The sequence below is a fragment of the Metschnikowia bicuspidata genome (assembly GCF_001664035.1).
Source record: "Metschnikowia bicuspidata var. bicuspidata NRRL YB-4993 chromosome Unknown METBIscaffold_7, whole genome shotgun sequence".
Classification (NCBI taxonomy): domain Eukaryota; kingdom Fungi; phylum Ascomycota; class Pichiomycetes; order Serinales; family Metschnikowiaceae; genus Metschnikowia; species Metschnikowia bicuspidata.
In genome coordinates, this window is record NW_017387737.1 from 260536 (window position 1) to 279389 (window position 18854).

General features: G+C 50.7%; 9 protein-coding genes across 9 annotated transcripts; 4 read left to right on the top strand and 5 right to left on the bottom strand.

Annotated features, from left to right (window-relative positions):
• The first annotated feature begins 1584 nt into the window (after positions 1–1584).
• Positions 1585–3797, top strand: METBIDRAFT_33430 (uncharacterized protein). Its single transcript, XM_018856294.1, has one exon. It carries the CDS (start codon positions 1994–1996, stop codon positions 3428–3430), a length of 1437 nt encoding a protein of 478 aa, XP_018709754.1. The 5' UTR covers positions 1585–1993; the 3' UTR covers positions 3431–3797.
• On the bottom strand, positions 3731–5176 carry ADE13 (adenylosuccinase; the record flags this gene model as incomplete). The annotated part of the gene is made up of 1 exon (XM_018858087.1): positions 3731–5176. The coding sequence occupies one exon, from the start codon at positions 5174–5176 to the stop codon at positions 3731–3733; it is 1446 nt and encodes a 481-aa protein (XP_018709755.1).
• Positions 5177–6049: 873 nt separating this feature from the next.
• Positions 6050–6331, bottom strand: DAD3 (Dad3p; the record flags this gene model as incomplete). The annotated part of the gene is made up of 1 exon (XM_018855259.1): positions 6050–6331. A coding segment is annotated over one exon (282 nt), but the record flags the coding sequence as incomplete, so codon positions are not given.
• Positions 6332–7158: 827 nt separating this feature from the next.
• Positions 7159–7989, top strand: METBIDRAFT_79758 (uncharacterized protein; the record flags this gene model as incomplete). The annotated part of the gene is made up of 1 exon (XM_018859122.1): positions 7159–7989. One exon carries the CDS (start codon positions 7159–7161, stop codon positions 7987–7989), a length of 831 nt encoding a protein of 276 aa, XP_018709757.1.
• Positions 7990–8379: 390 nt separating this feature from the next.
• ARC40 (Arc40p) lies at positions 8380–9525 on the top strand (the record flags this gene model as incomplete). Its single annotated transcript, XM_018854384.1, has 1 exon — positions 8380–9525. The coding sequence occupies one exon, from the start codon at positions 8380–8382 to the stop codon at positions 9523–9525; it is 1146 nt and encodes a 381-aa protein (XP_018709758.1).
• A 1242-nt stretch (positions 9526–10767) lies between these two features.
• Positions 10768–12801, top strand: METBIDRAFT_74370 (uncharacterized protein; the record flags this gene model as incomplete). Its single annotated transcript, XM_018858423.1, has 2 exons — positions 10768–11765; positions 11817–12801. The coding sequence occupies exons 1-2, from the start codon at positions 11128–11130 to the stop codon at positions 12799–12801; spliced, it is 1623 nt and encodes a 540-aa protein (XP_018709759.1). The 5' UTR covers positions 10768–11127.
• Positions 12802–12828: 27 nt separating this feature from the next.
• ZCF19 (Zcf19p) lies at positions 12829–15141 on the bottom strand (the record flags this gene model as incomplete). The annotated part of the gene is made up of 3 exons (XM_018858078.1): positions 12829–14442; positions 14593–14766; positions 14845–15141. 3 exons carry the CDS (start codon positions 15139–15141, stop codon positions 12829–12831), a joined length of 2085 nt encoding a protein of 694 aa, XP_018709760.1.
• Positions 15142–15621: 480 nt separating this feature from the next.
• On the bottom strand, positions 15622–16479 carry METBIDRAFT_46931 (uncharacterized protein; the record flags this gene model as incomplete). Its single annotated transcript, XM_018858102.1, has 1 exon — positions 15622–16479. One exon carries the CDS (start codon positions 16477–16479, stop codon positions 15622–15624), a length of 858 nt encoding a protein of 285 aa, XP_018709761.1.
• Positions 16480–17371: 892 nt separating this feature from the next.
• METBIDRAFT_13532 (uncharacterized protein) lies at positions 17372–18283 on the bottom strand (the record flags this gene model as incomplete). Its single annotated transcript, XM_018854385.1, has 1 exon — positions 17372–18283. One exon carries the CDS (start codon positions 18281–18283, stop codon positions 17372–17374), a length of 912 nt encoding a protein of 303 aa, XP_018709762.1.
• Between the last annotated feature and the right edge of the window lie 571 nt (positions 18284–18854).

An 18854-nucleotide genomic window follows, 5' to 3' on the forward strand; every position in this document is an offset into this window, starting at 1 on the left:
TAGTCCAGATTTCATTCCACTCTAGCCAGGATGGTCCAAAATTCAAGCGAATCATGGTTTCTATGCATTGTCTGTTCGCTGTTTGACTACATGTGCATATTGTAACGGATGTGACCGCGACGCGAAGAGGAGATACATTTAAACTTTCAAGGCGATCTTGTCATGCCAAAGTAATGTCGGCAAAATTTTGGACCGACATCACGGGCCGCACTCTACCTCTATTTTGGTAAGTATCTGAAGGGGCAAAAAGGGGTGGGGAGCTATTGGAAACCCAGCAGCTTTGAACACCAACTCTGAACACCAAACCGAACACCAACTCTGGACACGAACGCTGCACACCACGTCCAATTACCTCGTCCATTCTTTAGCAAAACCTCTGGCCAGTGATTCCAAAAGCACAATTTCCACCATCAAATTTGGGTCGTGTGGAAAACGACTAAATAGAGAACACCCGAGCTTCACATTGTTAAGATAATTTAGCGGGTTGTGAAGCGAACCAGCGCTACCCCACGCGGAGTCACGTGACTAATCATTTCATTCCAGGCTGGACGTGGCAAATGTAATTAGTCACGAATGGGCAAAAAAAACAGTCCCGATTTCTCATGCATAGACTCGCTTCCTCGATGCAGCAGGATGTCAAGTTTGCGAAAATCTCCATTCAATCTGAGACAGTCATCTCCACCCCACATACAGTTGGCGAGACCAAATAATAGGTCCCGATTTCAGAGCGAGGGTCATCACGCGCCAGTATGGAATCCCGCGCCCTGTGCGTGACGTAGGACAGTGCATGCAGACTCGGTTTTTGGATAAGCGCAGCCAAGTGCCTGCAGGACCTTGCCCTGCGAACACGAAATTGGGATATACCGACATAGCGCGTGCCCCGAGGCGTGGTCAGATTAATGGGGCTCCCTGTTTTACACCATGGGCGTCTGGAAGAACAACGCTCAAATTTGATGTAAATCCGTCGACCCAAAATTAGTCAAACTGTAATTGTTTTCAGAGCCAGGGTCGCGAAGGTTTTTTCAGATATTTGTCCTGCAGGCGCCTCAAGACACCTGGTACACTACCCGGGAAGTGAAACATACGAAGAGAGTATGCTACTCACGTTTATCTTTGACGCATTTGGAGAAAACGCAAATTAGCACATTTTAGCAGCTGGGGCCGGAGGAGCGCTGTGTTAAGTTTTGAGTAAAATCCGTCAACCCCGACTTTTTTAACGCCGCCTTTTGTTTGAGACATTCGTCCTCTACCATCAGCAATCTTGCAGAGCGCCGTCGCTCGTGCGCATTGGCTACTTAGGTTCCAGGGCCTTCTATTCGTATGCCTCTGGAGACCTGATCACATGTGTTCACGCTGAGAAAGAAAAACTAATGCCTATTGAGCTGTGAAGTACTACAGAGCCCGACCTGCAACAAAGTCTGTCTTTTTCTGCCTTCTGCTTCAAGCCGAAGCAAAGGCAAGCCCAAAAAACCCGTTCTCGGTCCCCCGGCACAGACGCCCGGGCCCATGCGCGTGGGGCTAAGTGTGCAGCGTGGTTTGCATCGATCCACCTCCAATGTCCTGTTTTTGCTGTTTTCGTCCTGATAGCTACATACATCTGAGCATCCCGTCTCCAGTGTTCGCAAGGTTCTGGCAAAAACTTCGCGTTGCTACTTTCTGGGCGGCCCGCAAACTCATCCTCATACTTTTGTATCTACTAGTCTCTTCCCCCAACAGAGTAAATTTGCCAGTAAGACGGAAAAAAAACTACACATTCTTTGTCGGACAACGCCACAAGCATCCCCCCAGCATCCCCTGCCATTGCATTGCCTTATTTCTGGCTTCGCTGATTACAAACACGGTCTCTTTGAAAGTTTGCATCTTCCACCCCCAAGGCGGCTTTTCCCGATCCCCCTCCCAATCCTGGCACCACCGGGACTCGAGACCCAACGCAGGCCAAGTCAGCCCAGAAGATTGCTTTGCAACCCGAAAACACCCCAATTTATAGATCCAAATGTCTCCGCCGTCTATGCTCGGAATAAGGGACCTCCTCAATGAGGGCAGCTCGCCCGAACTGGTCTCGCACAGCTCGGACGACGGCTCCAGATTCACATCGCACGTGGGCTCCGAGCCCAAGTTGGAGGTCAATAGCTGCAACCACAGAATCGACAAGCTTTACCGGACCCGCGTGCACCCTGCGTTTCTCAAGCACCACAGGCTTTTGGACATTGCATTGCGCCGCAAACTGGCGCCCAAACGCACGCCCTCGGCCGCCAACTGCGGCCTGAAGCTCCACCGCAAACTGCTTGAGGCAGGCCTCCGCGTGCGCTTGATATCGGCCCCTTCCATATACGAGATCTACTACCAGCTCACGCCGTTGACGTCGCACAGCAAGCAGCTATATCGAATCTTGGCCGACAAGACGCAATACACGCTCCGAGCCGAGGACGTGAGCCTGGACTTGGTGTCCATGCGAAGCGGGCCCGGAGGGCCGCGCCAATCCGGCCTGGTGAAAACAGAAACGGGCTCAGTAAAAACAGAAACGGGCCCAGCAAAAACAGAACCCGGCCCCGGCTCGCCCAACAGCTCCCCGCCAAGTGCACACGCAGGGCCGCCTGCAGAAATGCTCCAGCCGGGCAAGTTGACGGCCCGGACCGTGCGGCTTATAGACAGCAACTTGGTCAACTTGGCTGGCGTGCCCTCCAAGGTCTTGAAATCGCTTACCTACGACAAGTCCACCACGGAGCTGGGCGGGTCGGTAAGCGACCGCCCCGAGGAGTTGGTGCGGACGTTCAACAACTTGGACACGGCCGTTTCGTCCATGTTTGCGGCGCAGAAGTACTCGTTGGTGCGAGTCACGAAATGCGCCGCCTCCAACAGCGAGGCCTCGGCCCTTGTCAAGCTCGAAACCGCGCAGCCAGGAGACCCGTCGTTGATTGACGACGGCGAGTTCATCGAAGACATGGTGGCGTCGTTGGGCCAGCCCGACCTGGTGCCCTCCAACCTCTTCATCAAGAAGGTCATCGCCAGGCCGCGGTACAAGGTGGACATGAAGCTCTATTTCGTGCCCACCGGCACGCCGATGCTGTTGTACGTGGTCTCCCGTGCGTTCGAGCGCGATCTTATAAACGGCATCATCGACATCCAGTCCACTCCGGACAGGCACATCTGCACCACGTTCGACCCGGCGCCCATCTTGGATACAGTGAGGCGCCTAGTATGGCAGAGCACGGGCTACCGGGCGGCGTTTGACGAGCACGTGCCCAACCACATCACCGAGAATCTTCATAAATACTTCATGGACTTGCCAGCCGAGCAGGATAGTGAAGATAGCTCGCAGACATCTTCGACTCCGGCCTCGCGCTCATCGATGTTCTCGTTGTCCAACGACTCCATAGATTCCTCGGGCTTCTCGCTCATCTCCTCCGCCTCCAGCGTTGCGGGAAAGTAGAACACGGGGCCACGTTCACGAAAGTTATGACTTGTTTATTTCATTGTTTGAGTTTTTGTGCTGGGTTGCTTGTGACGTCACTTCCGCGTTGCGGGTTTTCTGACACAGCGCCGTGCCGCTCCCTAGAAAGACGAGAAGGCGCCTTCCCCACATGGAAGCGAGATCGTTGCGTCAGAGTGAGTGGCAGCCCATGATACATGTGTATTTTAGAAATGGGGTTTTCAATTCCATAATATTCATTTATTCTTCGTATTTCGAATCTAGTTTCCCATTCGCGCACCAATCCCCAACCAGCTCCGTTTAGACACTCAAAGAAACCGTCTCCGTGGTGATCATGTCCTTGAAAGGAGCCAAGGCCTCGGCAACGTCCTTGGCGACAAACTTCTCGGTCTGTTGAGGAGCTCTGCCCACAAAGGTGCTTGGGTCTAAGAGAGAGTCTAACTCGGCCCAAATGGGCTTGAAGTACTCGGTGTTTCTCACTCTCTCAATCAAGTCATTGTCGCCACCCTCCTGCTTCACGACGGCAGAAGCCTGGTGGGACAACACTCTGATCTCCTCGTGGCAGTCTTGTCTGGAGCCACCCTTCTCGACCATGGCCATGATAATGTTCTCGGTGGCCATGAATGGCAACTCGGCACTGATTCTTCTCTCAATGACCTTAGGGTACACGACCAAGCCAGAGGTGATGTTGATCATGGTGGACAACAAGATGTCAGCGGTCAAGAAGGCGGATGGAAGCGAGATTCTTCTGATGGCAGAGTCGTCCAAAGTTCTCTCGAACCATTGCACGGAGGCGGTCTGGATGGCATCGTTCAACAAGCCGCCCAAGTGTCTCGACAAAGAACAGACTCTCTCGCATCTCATGGGGTTTCTCTTGTAGGCCATCGCGGAGGAGCCGATCTGTGACTTCTCGAAAGGCTCCTCGACCTCCTTCAAGTTGGCCAACAAACGGACGTCCGTGGCAAACTTGTGGGTGGTGGCTCCCAACGAAGCCAAGGGGCTCAAGACATCAATGTCGATCTTTCTCGAGTAGGTCTGGCCCGTGACAGGGTACACGTGCTCAAAACCAAGCAAGTTGACAACGGTCTGGTCCAACTCCTCGACCTTGTCGTGGTCGCCGTGGAAAAGAGACAAGAACGAGCCTTGCGTGCCGGTGGTGCCCTTGACACCACGCAAGCCCAAGTCGTTTCTGGCTCTCACCATGTTTCTCAAGTCCCACAACAATTCCTGGATCCACAAGGTGGCTCTCTTGCCCACGGTGGTCAACTGGGCCGGCTGGAAGTGGGTCCAGCCCAACACTGGCAAGTCTTTGTACTGCAAGGCAAACTTGGACAATCTGTCAATCACGTTCACCAATTTGGGGATCAACACGTCGTACGCGTCCCTCAAGAAAATCAAGTCGGCGTTGTCTGTGACGAAACACGACGTGGCGCCCAAGTGGATGATGCCGGCAGCAGCAGGGCATGTTTCGCCAAACACGTGCACGTGGGCCATGACGTCATGTCTGACCTTGGCCTCCTCGACCGAGGCAGCAGCGATTTCCTCGTCGGTGATGGTCAAGTGCTTTTCCATCTCAGCAATGGCCTCATCGGTGATGACCGAAAGGCCGACTTTCTTTTCGGCAATGGCCAAGTTCAACCACAACTTTCTCCATGTGGAGAATCTGTTGCGCAACGAGAAAATCAGCGACATTTCCTCGGAGGCGTACCTCGAAGACAAGGGGGTCGAGTAGGAATCGTTGGACATTGTTGGTGGGATTTCAAACACTGGGTGCTGCGTGCCGAGGCTCAGGAACTGCGGGAGATGCGGCACTTTTATACAGCTGGTGAGATATTGGGTGAGAAATTAGCCCAGCTGACTCCGCGGTGCTGTGCGCCTGACTCCGATGCAGCGATGGGAGCGGCTGTGTGCAGGCCCGAGATGTGAGGCTCAGGCCCGGGGGGGAGGGCAGTGGCAGGCCGGGTGATTGTCCGGTTTTTTTTCTTGCTTTGCGATCGAATGCCTCGAAATACTAAAATAGCACTCTGTAACTCAAATACTGCTCTCCCAAGGGGAAGTTTCACGCAGGTCTCGGGTTCCATACGTGGGGTTTCCTGCACTGGACTGGTGGTCAGGTGACCAGGAAATGAACCCCGGGTTCGACATGGTCTGATCTCATGCTTTTCTGGGGTAGCCAAGCATTTTGACAGGTGGTTCTAGAAAAAGAGTATGGCTGCTGGCGGATGTCCATCCCGATTTGTACATCGTACCTGCGTGTGGGCCCCGACCCGGAATACAGCGGTATTCGGGTCTCGGATCAGACTAAGCTGGCCACCACCAGGATTTCTGAGCTTCATTACAGAATTGTGCGGGGGTAAAAAAGCGGGACACCGTCACCGGCGTTTCAAAGCGGCAACCAAAAATTACGTTTCCTTGCGCCTTCAATACATATCGTCTTTACCGAATTGTTCTGTTTTCCAGCCGGCTTTTAGAGCCCTGTCAACGCTCGTCGAAGACCACGGTCGTCCCCTCATCCTCGCTCACGAGCTGGCGCACGTGATTCCCGACATCTTCGTCGGTGTCAGGAAATTGCTCCGCTACGTTACTCTTCTTTCGACCGTCCTCCGTTTGCAAACTTGTCTCCTCATTCTGGATCTGCAACGCGTAGACCGCAGTGCGGAATTGCGTATAAACTAGTCCCATTTTGCGTTCCAAGCCTCGCATGTTTTGTAGGAGGCTGTAGGCCTGCCCCTGGAAGACAGAGGCCAGATGTCTGTCTGAACTTTGATGTATTTTCCTGATCTCCTCTGCGAGTGTCCTTAGTTTGGATGCTAGCGTCTGGTACTGCGTAAGCACCTCGCGCTCTAGAGGTGTCAAGTTGGTGTGTAGCGCAAAATCAGTCAGCAAAATGTCACGCGACATGTCGGGCACTTTGGAGGGAAGGTAGTGGAACTACAGAGACCGGCGTACCTGGCCAGATATGCTTTGGAGTATGTTTTGGGAGCCCGCGGCGGGGTCGTGTATGCAGGAGCCGTGACGGGAAGACTGGGATATCAATTTAGACGACAGTAAAAGCTTGCCGCAGAACTCCAGAGATGCCAAAAATGTGACGAGCATGAGGACCGAGCCGCAGTCTGTATCGGGCTTTCTTTGGGTCATGTTTTGGGCACGTCAAGAGACCCGGCGTCGGGCGCAAAGCATTTCCAGACCATTGAAAAATCCAGTTGCTTTGTTTCCGATAGCAAATACGGAAGTTTTTGGAGAAGCAACTCAAAGCAATTTCGAAGTTGAAGAGCAAAGCTTAGAATATGAGTTGAGAAGGAAACAATTGCTCAGACAAGACGCGCATTTCTTGCATTACTTTAACGATATGGAATTTTACCATTCTGTTTAAAAAAAGTGTTCTTTGTTTGTTTTATTTATTTTTTTTTGGCAAAAAGTCACAGCGGGCCGCCCACCGTAGCCGATTCCTATGATGTGAAATGATTCGATTGGCCTCGTCTACCTGGAGTTGTATTGCTGGAGTTGGGGCTGTCTGTCAAGTCATGCACTGAAGGGCCTCGCAGTGCGTTCCTGAGCCAGATGCACGGGTGCACCAGCCGCTTCCATTCGGCATTTCTCGAAGCCCGTATAGTCCATGCTCTTTTGCCCCAACGCGGTGTAGTATTAGGAACAAGCCCTCTGTTTCTTCACCCCTGGAAAGGCCAGATTAACAATTCCGGCTCGCCAATACACTCTTGAAAACAGCAATGTCGTCCAGTGGTGTGCAAACAGCATCCCATGGCACAGGGCCCGAGCAACTAAACGGCTCGGATCCCAACCATAATAATAAAATAGCCACCAACGAAACCGTGGAGCCCAAGTACAGGAAGCGGACGTTGGTGAAGAAGCACTCGGGTCCCTCCAACCTAAAGTACCTGATATGGCTTGCGGGCCACGTGCTCTCGATCGTGTTTGGTGTTGTGACTTTCACCTGGCAGGTTCTCTGGTTGCCCAATGTCTTCTATATCAACTCAATCAGTTACAGATTGTCGCTCATTGGTTCTGTCATGGCGTTTGCCGCCACGGTGTCCAAGAAGTACGGCTGGCGCTACTTGCCGCCGTTCTCCACGTTGTTCGCCCAGCAGAACTTCCAGTTCCTTGCCATGTCAGTGATCTGGTGCTTCACATTCAAGTCCGTCTTCAAAATCATTCCCACATTCATGATTTCTCTCTTGCAGTTGTCGGCACACAAGAAAATCGACGTGGTGCTCAAGCATTCGGACTTCTTGGCGTTGCTTATTTCCTATGACCAGTTGGCGCTAGTGGTGTACTTGCTCATCCGCACGTTGCTCTTCAGGTCCACGTCCGGCTACCAAATGGTAATAGTGGTGGTTTTCATGTGGTTGAGGGCCTTGTTTGACAAGGGCACAGCCAACTTGCTTGGCTACGCCGTGAACAAGGCGGACGGCAAGATTTCAGGGATCAAAAACGAGAAAGTTCGCAAGGCATGGGGCAAAATCAAGCACTTCCTCGCCGAGAAGCAGCGGCACGGGATCTACTCGGATGGACTAGATGACGAGGACGCGCAATATCTCTGATCTACAAGCGAATCTACTTGCCTATTGAGCCTTTTTTTAGGGCGTCTTTATCTAGGGGCGTCTTTTCCTAAGGACATTTTCTTTCTTGCAACCGAGACAATGGTCTAGCGCAGCCAAAGGGGATGCTCGCAATAAATAGAACGGGCGCTCCAGCGAATTCGTGGGCCAGCATGGACGTGATACCCTGCAATCCACCCAGGCCTGACGGGCCCCGGATTGCGGTGGTGCACGGGTGCGCGCGGCGCCGCGGCCACGCCTCTGTCCAGTTTCGGCTGTTCGCTCGCCCAGCTCCATAGGTGATCCTTAGTATTGTTCGATAAGCCCCACAGTAGAGTGAACTCCTGTGTCGTGACGCTCAAACCAAACATCTACAAACCCACCTCAGCAAGCATGTCGCCACCACTTGTCTACCAATTGGGCCACAAGCCCATCAAGGACCATTGTTTCTCGCCGGATTTCTCTCTCTTGGCTGTGACCAAAGACAACACGGTGGAGTTGTACCAAACGGCGCCAAACTCGCCCAACAAACCACAGCTTGTCGCTACTTTGAAAGGCCACGACAAAACCGTGACCTCGGTAGACATTTCGCCCGACGGCTCGAAAATCTTGACTTGTTCCCAGGATCGGAACGCGTTGGTCTGGGAACAGACCGATTCGACCGGCGAGTACAAGCCCACTTTGGTGCTTTTGAGAATCAACAGGGCCGCCACTGTTTGCAAGTGGTCTCCCAATGGAGACAAGTTTGCCGTGGGCTCCGCCGACCGTGTGATTGCTGTTTGCTACTACGAGGAAGAGAATGACTGGTGGGTTTCCAAGCACTTGAAGAAGCCGTTGAAGTCGACCATCACCAGCTTGTCGTGGCACCCCAACAACGTGCTTTTGGCGTCTGGATCCACGGACGGCCACGTGAGGGTGTTTTCGGCCTACATCAAGGGCGTTGACTCTAAGCCCGAGCCATCAGTGTGGGGGTCGAAATTGCCCTTCCAGACGTTGGTGGGCGACTACACGAACGCCACCGGGTCGTGGATCCATGACGTGGCTTTCAATGGGGATGGTGTTGGCGACTCCTTGGCCTACGTGAGCCACGATGGCACCATCTCCGTGGTATATCCTCAGGGCGAGGGCCTCCCCCCTTCGTCGTTTGTCACGGTGAAAACAAGCTACTTGCCCTTCAAGTCCATGCTCTTCTTAGGCGACTCCATCATTGTGGGAGGCCACAACTGCAACTTGATTGTGTTCCAGGGCGACGAGTCTGGCTGGAAGGAGGTGTTTGTCGTGGAGAAGCAGAAAGACTTGATCCATGACGTATCGCCATCCACGGATGACGACGCCGAGATCTCCAGCCACCAGGCGCTCAACATGTTCAAGGAGATGGATCTCAAGGGAAGAGTCAACAAGCCTCACCTGCAAGGCTCGGGCAGGGCGTTGAGCACGACACATCAGAACACCATCAGCAGCTTGAGATGGTACGACGGGGGCAAAATCTCCACCTCCGGCATTGACGGCAAGATCGTCATCTTCTCGCTCGGTAAATAGATGCAAACGACCAATGTAAACAATAATACTGGAAATCCCGAAGAAGTAGAGCAAAGAGTAGAAGCGAGCAAAGAGTAAAACCGAACAAAGAGTATAAACGAGCAGAGGAAAAGAGAAATAAGAGATGGCGAATATACTGCTGTGAGAGGTGACGTCAGAAAAGTAAGCTTTTGGTAATGGGTTATCTTCAGAATTTTTTGGTTCAGAAGCAGAACTGAATATAAGTTTTTTCATCATAGTAACGTCACAGCAGTATCTTCGCCATTGGCAGCCAGTGATTTCGCCCGAAATCAAAAACTCCCAAAGGCAAATGTACTAGAAAAAAAGAGTCTCATCGGGGCATCTAAGATATTGTTAGTGAATCGTTCGCAAAAAACGATGTATTGGTAACGCCGCATAAAATCAGATGGTGATGCATGTTTGTACTAGGCTCAGGAATCGCCTGACAATATGTTTGTGAAAACAATCATCATATGAGCTACGTTTCCAAATTCTAGGCGGTAGACATACCGTGTAGACCAAGGATCCGTTACAGCGAAAAAGGCTTTTGCTGTCCACTGGATCAGAAACGAAGGGCTTTCAAAATCCTTTTCCTGTGAAACCCGAGCATGCAAAACACGATTGAGAATATTAGGTAGAACTGATGCTTGCAGTGAAAAGAAGAGAGTGATGGACCGGGTGATTTTTTCTTCCTCAAGTAGTGGAACATCGCGCGTCGGTCGGGTAACCCACCATGATAGGCACATGAGGGTATAACGTGCATGCAGCTTGGGGCCCCGCACTGTACATGTGTTCTGGCCGTTGACTACTTGGAACTGGACGATCATTTGGGGAGGAGCTAAATTGGTCTTTCCCAGTCAAAATCGGCAATTGTCAGAGTGTGCGTTTGAAAGGCAAGGTGTAGCTTGAACTCTGAAATCTACCGTGAGTGCTTTCAAAAAGGCAAGGCGCAATATATCCCACTTGATTGGTTATTAGGGTGCCTTGTCAAACTCCAATTATATATGGGAGTCATGATCCTATTTGTTTTTTGGGCACAACGATTGGGAAACTCTGGGAAGTTTCGAGTTAATTACCTGGATTTTGGTAGGTACTCTCTAAGTAAGCACTGTGAACCCAAATCATTATTAAAGGATTGACGAATTCAGATATGACTGGATGTGCTCGCTACCATTCGCGTATACAGCCAACACAAAAATATAGAGTAGCTTTATTGAGAACAAAACAAATACTGTCAGCAACTTTTTTTCTCAAACTTGAGTCATTTTTCATGGAATTCTGAAGAAGGAGCGATCCTCTTTCAGTGATGCAGGTGGGGAGTGACCAGATTTGGTGACCAGTAACCTCACCACATGCAGAACACCGTAACCTCTATGTTCACATCACTGCGTACGTCACTGGTACTGGTCAATCTCAATGGGCTGGCCTTCTCTTGATAGTATCACTTGTACTTATAATTACTACTAATAAAGTATTTGATTGCGGAATTCTTCATTTAGGACTCTCAATCGTCATCTTCCGTGACTCTTGCAGCCACTGTTACACAGATTGTAAGACCATATCTATCACCTGCCTCACTTAAGTCTAGTTTCCATTCCATCAATGGCGCACTCCAGATCTCCCACAAGACTGTCGGTGGACAATCAAAGCCTCAAGGGCTATCAAAGGGCTGACACGTTGCCTCTTGCTTCAAGACAGGAAGGCGTGGGATTTCCCGGGAAACAGCAAGAGTTTATCAGATCACACCGCCAGGCGCTGCCCGCACGTGTCCGCCGTTCGTCTTGTTCTGTTTCTGATTTACACCGAAATTACCACCAAGGCACATCTGCGTCTCAAAACCAACAAACGCCACTTTTGCAACGGCTTCTTGGCTCGCAGTTCAGTGTGCTGAATCCGTACTCCAGCTTTGATGTATCAAACTCTAGTATTAATTTAAATCCAGAGAGTCAGGCTCAAGACTTTGAGCCTTTTCGGGACCTGGACGAACCTTTCACTCGGGCCAGTATATTGAGTATTTTCAGACCCGAGAAATTAATCGGCCACTACGATATTTTGGCAGATTGGAAAGACTTCTTCGTGAGTGACTTGTCCCTTGTAAAGAACAAGAGGGTGCGTAGTTTCTACCATGACCAGAATGAGCTCATTCGGCGCTTTAGCGAGATTGACCACTTCTTAGATTATGGGAAAATGCACTTGAACATGTTGACCACTTACACAAATCCACATGGACACGATGACGAGTTGGGTGTGCTTGAGGAGGAAGGCCGAGAGGGAACGGAAATGCAGAAGAGCAACTCGAAATCACGTATCAATGAGTATCCTGGGAATATTCGCGATGGAGGACAGTTCTTGGGGTTTGACGAGGAGAAGTCGTCGTCACAGGTTGTTTTGGCCATAATGGTGAATTTCGTCATCAACTTCTTCTTGATGCTTGGAAAACTTGTTATTTCCCTTCTTACAAACTCGCTCTCTGTGGTTGCGTCTTTGGTTGACTCAATCCTCGATTTCCTTTCTACTTTTATTATCTATGTTGCGAACAGACTATCGACCTCCAAAAGCTGGCGGACAAAGTTTGCGTATCCTATCGGCAGAACCAAGCTAGAACCTCTTGGAATTTTGATTTTTTCTGTGATAATCATCATATCATTCTTCCAGGTCGGTCTAGAATCCTTCAAAAAGTTGTTCCTCGATAAGTCCACAGATAAGCAACCGGCACAAATTGGCTGGGATGCAATTTCCATCATGCTTGTCACAATTATTGCCAAGATCTGGTGCTGGTGGTGGTGTTCTTTGAGTAAGTCCAGTTCTGTGCAAGCTTTGGCCCAGGATGCTGTCACTGACATCATGTTCAATACTATATCCTTGATAGTACCAGCGGCGGGGCACTTACTAGATGTATGGTGGTTTGACCCGCTTGGGGCTTTATTGCTATCATTGTACATCATGATAATCTGGGGCCAAACTGCTTTCGAGCACATTGACAAATTGACTGGGGCAGTTGCCGATCCTGATGACTATAAGGTTATTTTGTATCTTGCTTATCGATTCGCGGAATGTATTAAGCAAATTACTGCCTTGAAAGCGTACCATGCGGGTGATAAACTTACTGTTGAAATAGATGTTGTTTTCGACACCGAAAACTTCGATGTTGGTTTCAAAGATGCCCATGATATTGCCGAGGCACTTCAGTACGCAATAGAAACGCTACCCATGGTCGAAAGAGCATTCGTTCATATCGATTACATGGAGGGAAATTTCAAAGGACACTTGACCTGAAAGGAAACAACTTGGCATCGCTGCATTTCATGGAACAGGAGATAGACGTTCCACGCAATCACGGATTCCATTCTTGTATTGAGTAATGATATCATTTGGGTTATCTTGAGCCACTTTTTCGAACTTCTGGGTCAACAACTTGACAATTTTGAGGATAGACTTCATTGTATGACTACCCAGATGCTCTGTTGGTAATGATTTTAGAAGCGAGAGCTTGCTTTCATCGCTTAGGATTTTCAAAGTTGTGACCAAGGATATCGCACCATAGAAAAAGAAAAAGTGTATCTGATCAGATAGATATGCAAAATATGAATCATTATCCACTTTAGTTACGAAATGCGTCAAAGTGAAGGATCGGAGAAGAATTTTGGATAGATCTGCATCAGCAGCATGCTTTAGTAGTCTCATTAAGTTTTGCGATTCACAGAATTCTTTGCCATTGTATCTTGTGAGAATTTCATCCCCAGAGTTCGCTTGTCCTTTATAGTAAACGTAGTTGTATACGATCTGCAAGTCACAAAAGTTAAAACAAAACTCACCGAACTGTAGGACAGGCTGTTCAAAAAGGTATCCCCACTGCTCGTGCCAAGCTTGGAAGTCGGCTTCCACTGCTTCCAAGCTAGTCTCAAGCTGACTCGTGCCTTTGCTCAAATCCAAGTTTGAGTTTATTTGGATGAAGTTGTAGGTAATGAGTAAAACTCCAATCTCGCTCACCATTCTTCCATCAAAGTTTGTAGCACTGGGCAAGCTCAATGCCGAGGTACATTGATTGAGCCTTATTTCATCAACTAGACACATTCGTCCACTGAGAACACAGCTTACTAAATGAACAAGGATCAAATGATTGTAGATTCGAAGAAGAGTCAAAATCTGGCTATACTCGGTGGTGAGCTCATCATACATGGCAACGTATTGTGGAGACAGTTTTGTAGATCCATCAGACGTTTCAAATAATTTGCCAAATGTTGATTTCGATATGAAAGTCGAGAGTGCTAGACCTGATAAGTACCAAGGATCTAGATTCAAATGACGCAATTCCAAATCTTCATCCAAAAGTGATTCGGGGTCTACCGTATTAGATACAATGGAAGACAAAGATAGAGAGTAAATCGAAAGAATCACCATGGACTGGAAAAACTCGACATCCTCTCCAATTTCCTTGGAACTTTGGTAAGCGGCGTATTTTAGTAGTGACTTGTTCAAATCTTGCACCAAGTGCTTGATCACTGCTCTGTATGCGTCTTTTTTTCTGCGATGGGAATCAATATCACCGGGACTTGGTTCACCGTTTAGCAGATATCTCAAAGATAACGAGCAGCATGTGCTGAGAAGTAAAGAGGACTTTCGTCTTATTTGATTGACGAGTATTTTTGTGGAGATCAGTATCGGGAACAGTACCCATCGTCCATAGTTGCTTCTGAAATCATCCATCAAAGCAATAACTTCATTTTCTGGAAGAATTCCGCAGGTGATTATGTCATACTGAGTTTTTCGGGAAGGACTGAAACTCTGAGCTCTGAGAGATGATAGGTTTAGAAGATTTGCTATTGACAGAGGTATGTGTCCAATTGAGTTCGAAACCACGCTGAGAGGAGATATCCTGAAAGATTGAGAGGACGAAAGAAAGTCCGCGGAGTCGGACTGAACATTCTGAAGTGGTTCATTGCTATCACCACGCTCTTGTTCTAGGGAAGCTTGATCCATGGTTGGGTACAGTGACACGTTGGGGAATCCAAAGCGAGCAATTCCACTGGGAATTAAATTTATTGGATTTGCAGGGAGCGAGTCTACCAATTCGAGGGGGGTGGAAATCTCTGAAGTTTTCTTCATTGAGTTTGCCGCATCTAACAAGAGCTTCACGTCGTTGTTCACCAAAGGCAACGCGCCGGTGCTTTTCAGCAGGGCTGTCATGATGGCCAAAATATCCGACACCCCTCTGTAGATGCGGTCGAGTTTTTGGTTTGTCTGAAAATCCGAGTTGCGACCCAGCGAAATCTGCTCGGGCTTGGGAATGAAATGAGGTGGGAACGATGCATTCTCTACCGGTGCATCGAGCAAGTGCTCGGGAATGCCATCGATGATGGTGACCGACGGATTATATAGCTTATATTCCAACTCCAACAGACACTCAAGCTTTGAGCTGGTGCAACGAACACATCGGACGGCAACACTGGAGGATTTGAAGCATTTTGTTTTGCCCTTGCGACAAGCTTCACAGGCTTTAAGTGCTCGTTGGTGATTCACCAGGCTAGACCGTCTCTTGGATGAAGCGTTCTGCCCGTCGTCCTCAAATGTCCGTTTACCGCTTTCTTGGCCATTTTCAGAGTCTGATTGGAGCATTTCAACGGGACTTGAACCGAGTCTCTGAACGCAGGAGGAGGTCTTTTTGAAGTTTTCTTCAGATCTGGGAATTCCGCAGGAAGTTCCGGGCAGGGCCTTGCTTGATAAGAGTCGCGCCTGGTGCAGGAGAAACGCGGGGCAGGAAGCAGCGATGGTTGGCTCTACGTGAATAATTGCCAATGCCAGGATTAGGGAATTCTCTGGACGGGCCAATGGCGGGAAAAGCCGGCAAGCCACTGAATCGGCCATCGGAAACTTTTTCATGCTTTGGTCTTTCGGGATATGTTTACATGTTCTGCTAGAGTACTCCATGGAGTGTATTCCAGCTTCCCGGACTTACCGAGAGACCACCAGAGCAGGAATCCCAGAGTCAAGATGGAAACACACCCGACCTTGCCTGCGATACCCCATCACGCGGAACTTACCAGTGTCATGGTGGAGCGCCGCATTTCTTTTGTTCAGACCCTAAACTGTATTTTCTTATTTAATTTTGTAAAGAATACTGGGCTTGCCGTCTTCAATGACGTCCAATGTCATTGCTACGATCTTGACCCCACCACTGAGTCCAATGTGGGTGTTGTCGATGACACCAGTGAACGCAACAACTCCAGTGCGCAGCTCACTGAGGTCACTTACATTCAAGGTGCCTTTGAACACGAAATTGTAGAGCTGGTCCCGCAGCAGCAGAGCCTCTAACGGCCTGGAGCTGGCGTCTTCCGCAGTATTCGCCCGGTGAACACGGCCGCTGCCCTTGTCGTGCGTGTTTCTTTGTGCCTCTGCAGTAGAAAGAGTGCCGAGCTCGGACGTCAAGCCCGAGACAAATTCATCTATATTGGAGGCCCACTTGACCAGCTTGATATGCCAGTCGCAACTGACCGAGACGGCATTGTCCGTTTTCCCTATTCTGAAACGAGGCCCATGCAAGGTGCAATGTCGTGGCTCGATCCAGAGCTCGAAAGTATCGGTGGGCGTAGATCTCACGCTTATGGGAAGCTTGAAGGTCTCTCGGACAACGGTCAGGCGAAAAAGACAGTCCAAGACTTGGTGCTCCACGTCGTCTCGCTGGACTATCTCTGCAAGCCCGTGCCTGTCGGCGTGAGCAGCAGGATGAGCGGGGTCGAAATAGCGGAGATACTGGGGCAAAGCGAAGCGCCGTTGCCACGGCCAGTTCACCCCCATCCACAAGGGAATGAAGACCTGCCTGGAGACTACATCTGCCTTTTCCAGTGCGTGCACTAGGTAGATCTGGCCCGCTAGATATAGGCCCACGCACGCACCGAGGGATGACGCCAATATCAACAGGTTCCGGAACCAGCTGGTCCTGTTTGCTTGGATCATTCTGCCTCCGGCAGTCAACATGCTCGGATTGGCTCGTATTTCCTGGATGACCCGCTGGCGAAGACGGTCATTGTATGGGGCCTTGCACGGCCGTGTACTGAAGGATCTTGCCGGATTGGAGATGGCTTTGCGGGCAAGTCTGGGGCTCAATAGCCGTGCTAATCCGGAGTGAATCCGCAGAGAGGGGGACGACGACATTTGATTGGGTCCACCAGAAAACCAGGGACGGGAGCTGACGTTCACAGGAGCCAAGGTGTTTTTCGAGGCGCTGTGGAAAGTGGGTGGAGGCGAGAGGTGCTAGTGGTGGAGGTGAGAGGTGATAGCGTTGAGGGTGAGAGGTGATGGTGGTGGAAGCCGGGCTAATTTGGGACTGAATAGGGCTCACTGGCTGCGCGCAGAACAATAGGGAAAGTCTACAGGGCACTCTACGTACGCCAAAAAACTAGAGAAGGGGCAAAGGCGGAGGCATAAGATGGCGGCGGGCGAGAGTTTGGCCACGGCAATTGTTTTGGGTAAAAAAAAAAAAAACGGCCCGGCAAAATAAGCCCATGCGGGCTCAGGGCTTTACTGGTTCGGTAGCCAATATCTCTAATACGAGATCTGGCGCACACGTCTGCAAGAGCGAGCCCCGTTCCGAATTGGTCCAAGAAGGACAGACGGCTCCTCATGCTGGTAGCATTACAATTCACGTGAAACGTGACTCTGGCCGAGGCTGAATCACGTGGGGCGTCGTGGACGCCCGCTGGCTCTACGGGCCAAGTCCCCAGCTGGCAGTCCGAAGGCGATGCTGCGGGTGACGTCTGGCCGTGTTCTTGCGTCTTTTGTCTTTCGTGTATTGTCATCAGAAGTGTCGTGTGAGAGGAGGGAAGCGTGGGTCGAGGCCACCAGTCGTCTAGTCCGACTCGTCCTCTAGGTCGGCCCAGCTCGTGGTCTTGTCACCCATCTTCTCAAAGATGCTCTGGACCTCAGCCTTCAACTGGGCGTCCTTGAGCTCTCGTTCCTTGGCCAACCTGGCCTGTCTCTCGTGTTCCTCCAACGCTCGTTTTTGCTTGGGTGTAAGGTACCTGGAACCCGCGGGCGCCGGAGCGGGCTGGTCACGCCTCGACGCACCCGGGCCCGGCGCGCTGGGCGCCGGGCGCTTGTCTCGGCCTGGCTGCGGAGTCTGGCCGCTTGCCTTGCGCTCCTTCTCGGGGACTCCCAAACGCAGAGCAAACGAGAGCGCCGCCGCAGACATTTTCCCCCCGGGCCCCTCGTCGTCGCTCTCTCCGCCAGAACCGCGGGCGGGGGCCTTTGGGTGCCTTCCGTGGGACGCGCCCCGGCCCGCGTGGTCTTTCCTGGGCTTCCCGTCGCGAGCACCGCTCCGCTCATCACTGACTTGCAAGCTCCCGAGTCTGCTGGCCAATGAGCGCCCCGAGTCCGACAGGGACTTTCTGCGCTCCTGCCGCACCTCCTTGGAGTGCCCGTTTGCGCGCGATCCCCGGCTCTCGCCACTGTTCTCCGAGGACGAACGGTCGGGTTTCCCCTCCGATCTGCGTCGGCCGCCGCGATGGCCCCGTTCTCTGGAGGCTCCCTTGGCGCCGTTCCCAGCAGAAGAGGGGGGCGTCGGGAGCTGTGTGTTATTGTTGGGCGGGGCTCTGTGGACGGGTTCGGGGTCGGGGGCATCTGCCCATTTGGAAGGTAATTTCTGCGCTGCGGGCTTGGCGATCAGTCTGCCGTCGCCCAAGGTTTTTGTCTTTGCGTCCTGCTTTGGCGCCGTCGGCGCGGGTCCGCCGTGATCGGCCCATTTAGAATCAAGGCGAGTCATTCCAGGGGGGATCGGGCGATTTTTCGAGTCGGGTGCCGGAGTTAGATCCGATGATGGGTTTTTCTCACCGAGACTGCGAAGGCTCTGCGCGTCCTCACTGTGAGAACTAGACGCTTAGCCCTAATTAATCATGTGACAAATGAGACATTAAAGTTCGCACCACTTACCCGGAACCAAATAGCACGACGAGTATATGAAGGGAAGAGAATTCCCTCTAGAGATCTTTTTAGAAGGTCAGTTGACACAAAAGTGGTTTTAGTTTTTCCTAAATAAAGGTTTATTTCCACACGCTAGTACATCATGTCGAATCCGATATCTCAACTGTACCAGTTGGGAACCACTTGTGGACAGGACATTGAGTTGGAATATCCTGTACTCAAGCAGAAATACAAACAGGTTATGGGTCCTGAGCCGACCGCTGAGCACAAACGGATGCTTACATCGACTTTCGGAAAACTTCAAGATGAGAGTCTTACTAGTGTGTGGAAAATATTCTTTGAAAGAAGGATATTTGATTTTGACCAAAATGTTTTTATTTTCTACAAAGAAGGACCGCAAGGTTTACAAAAGA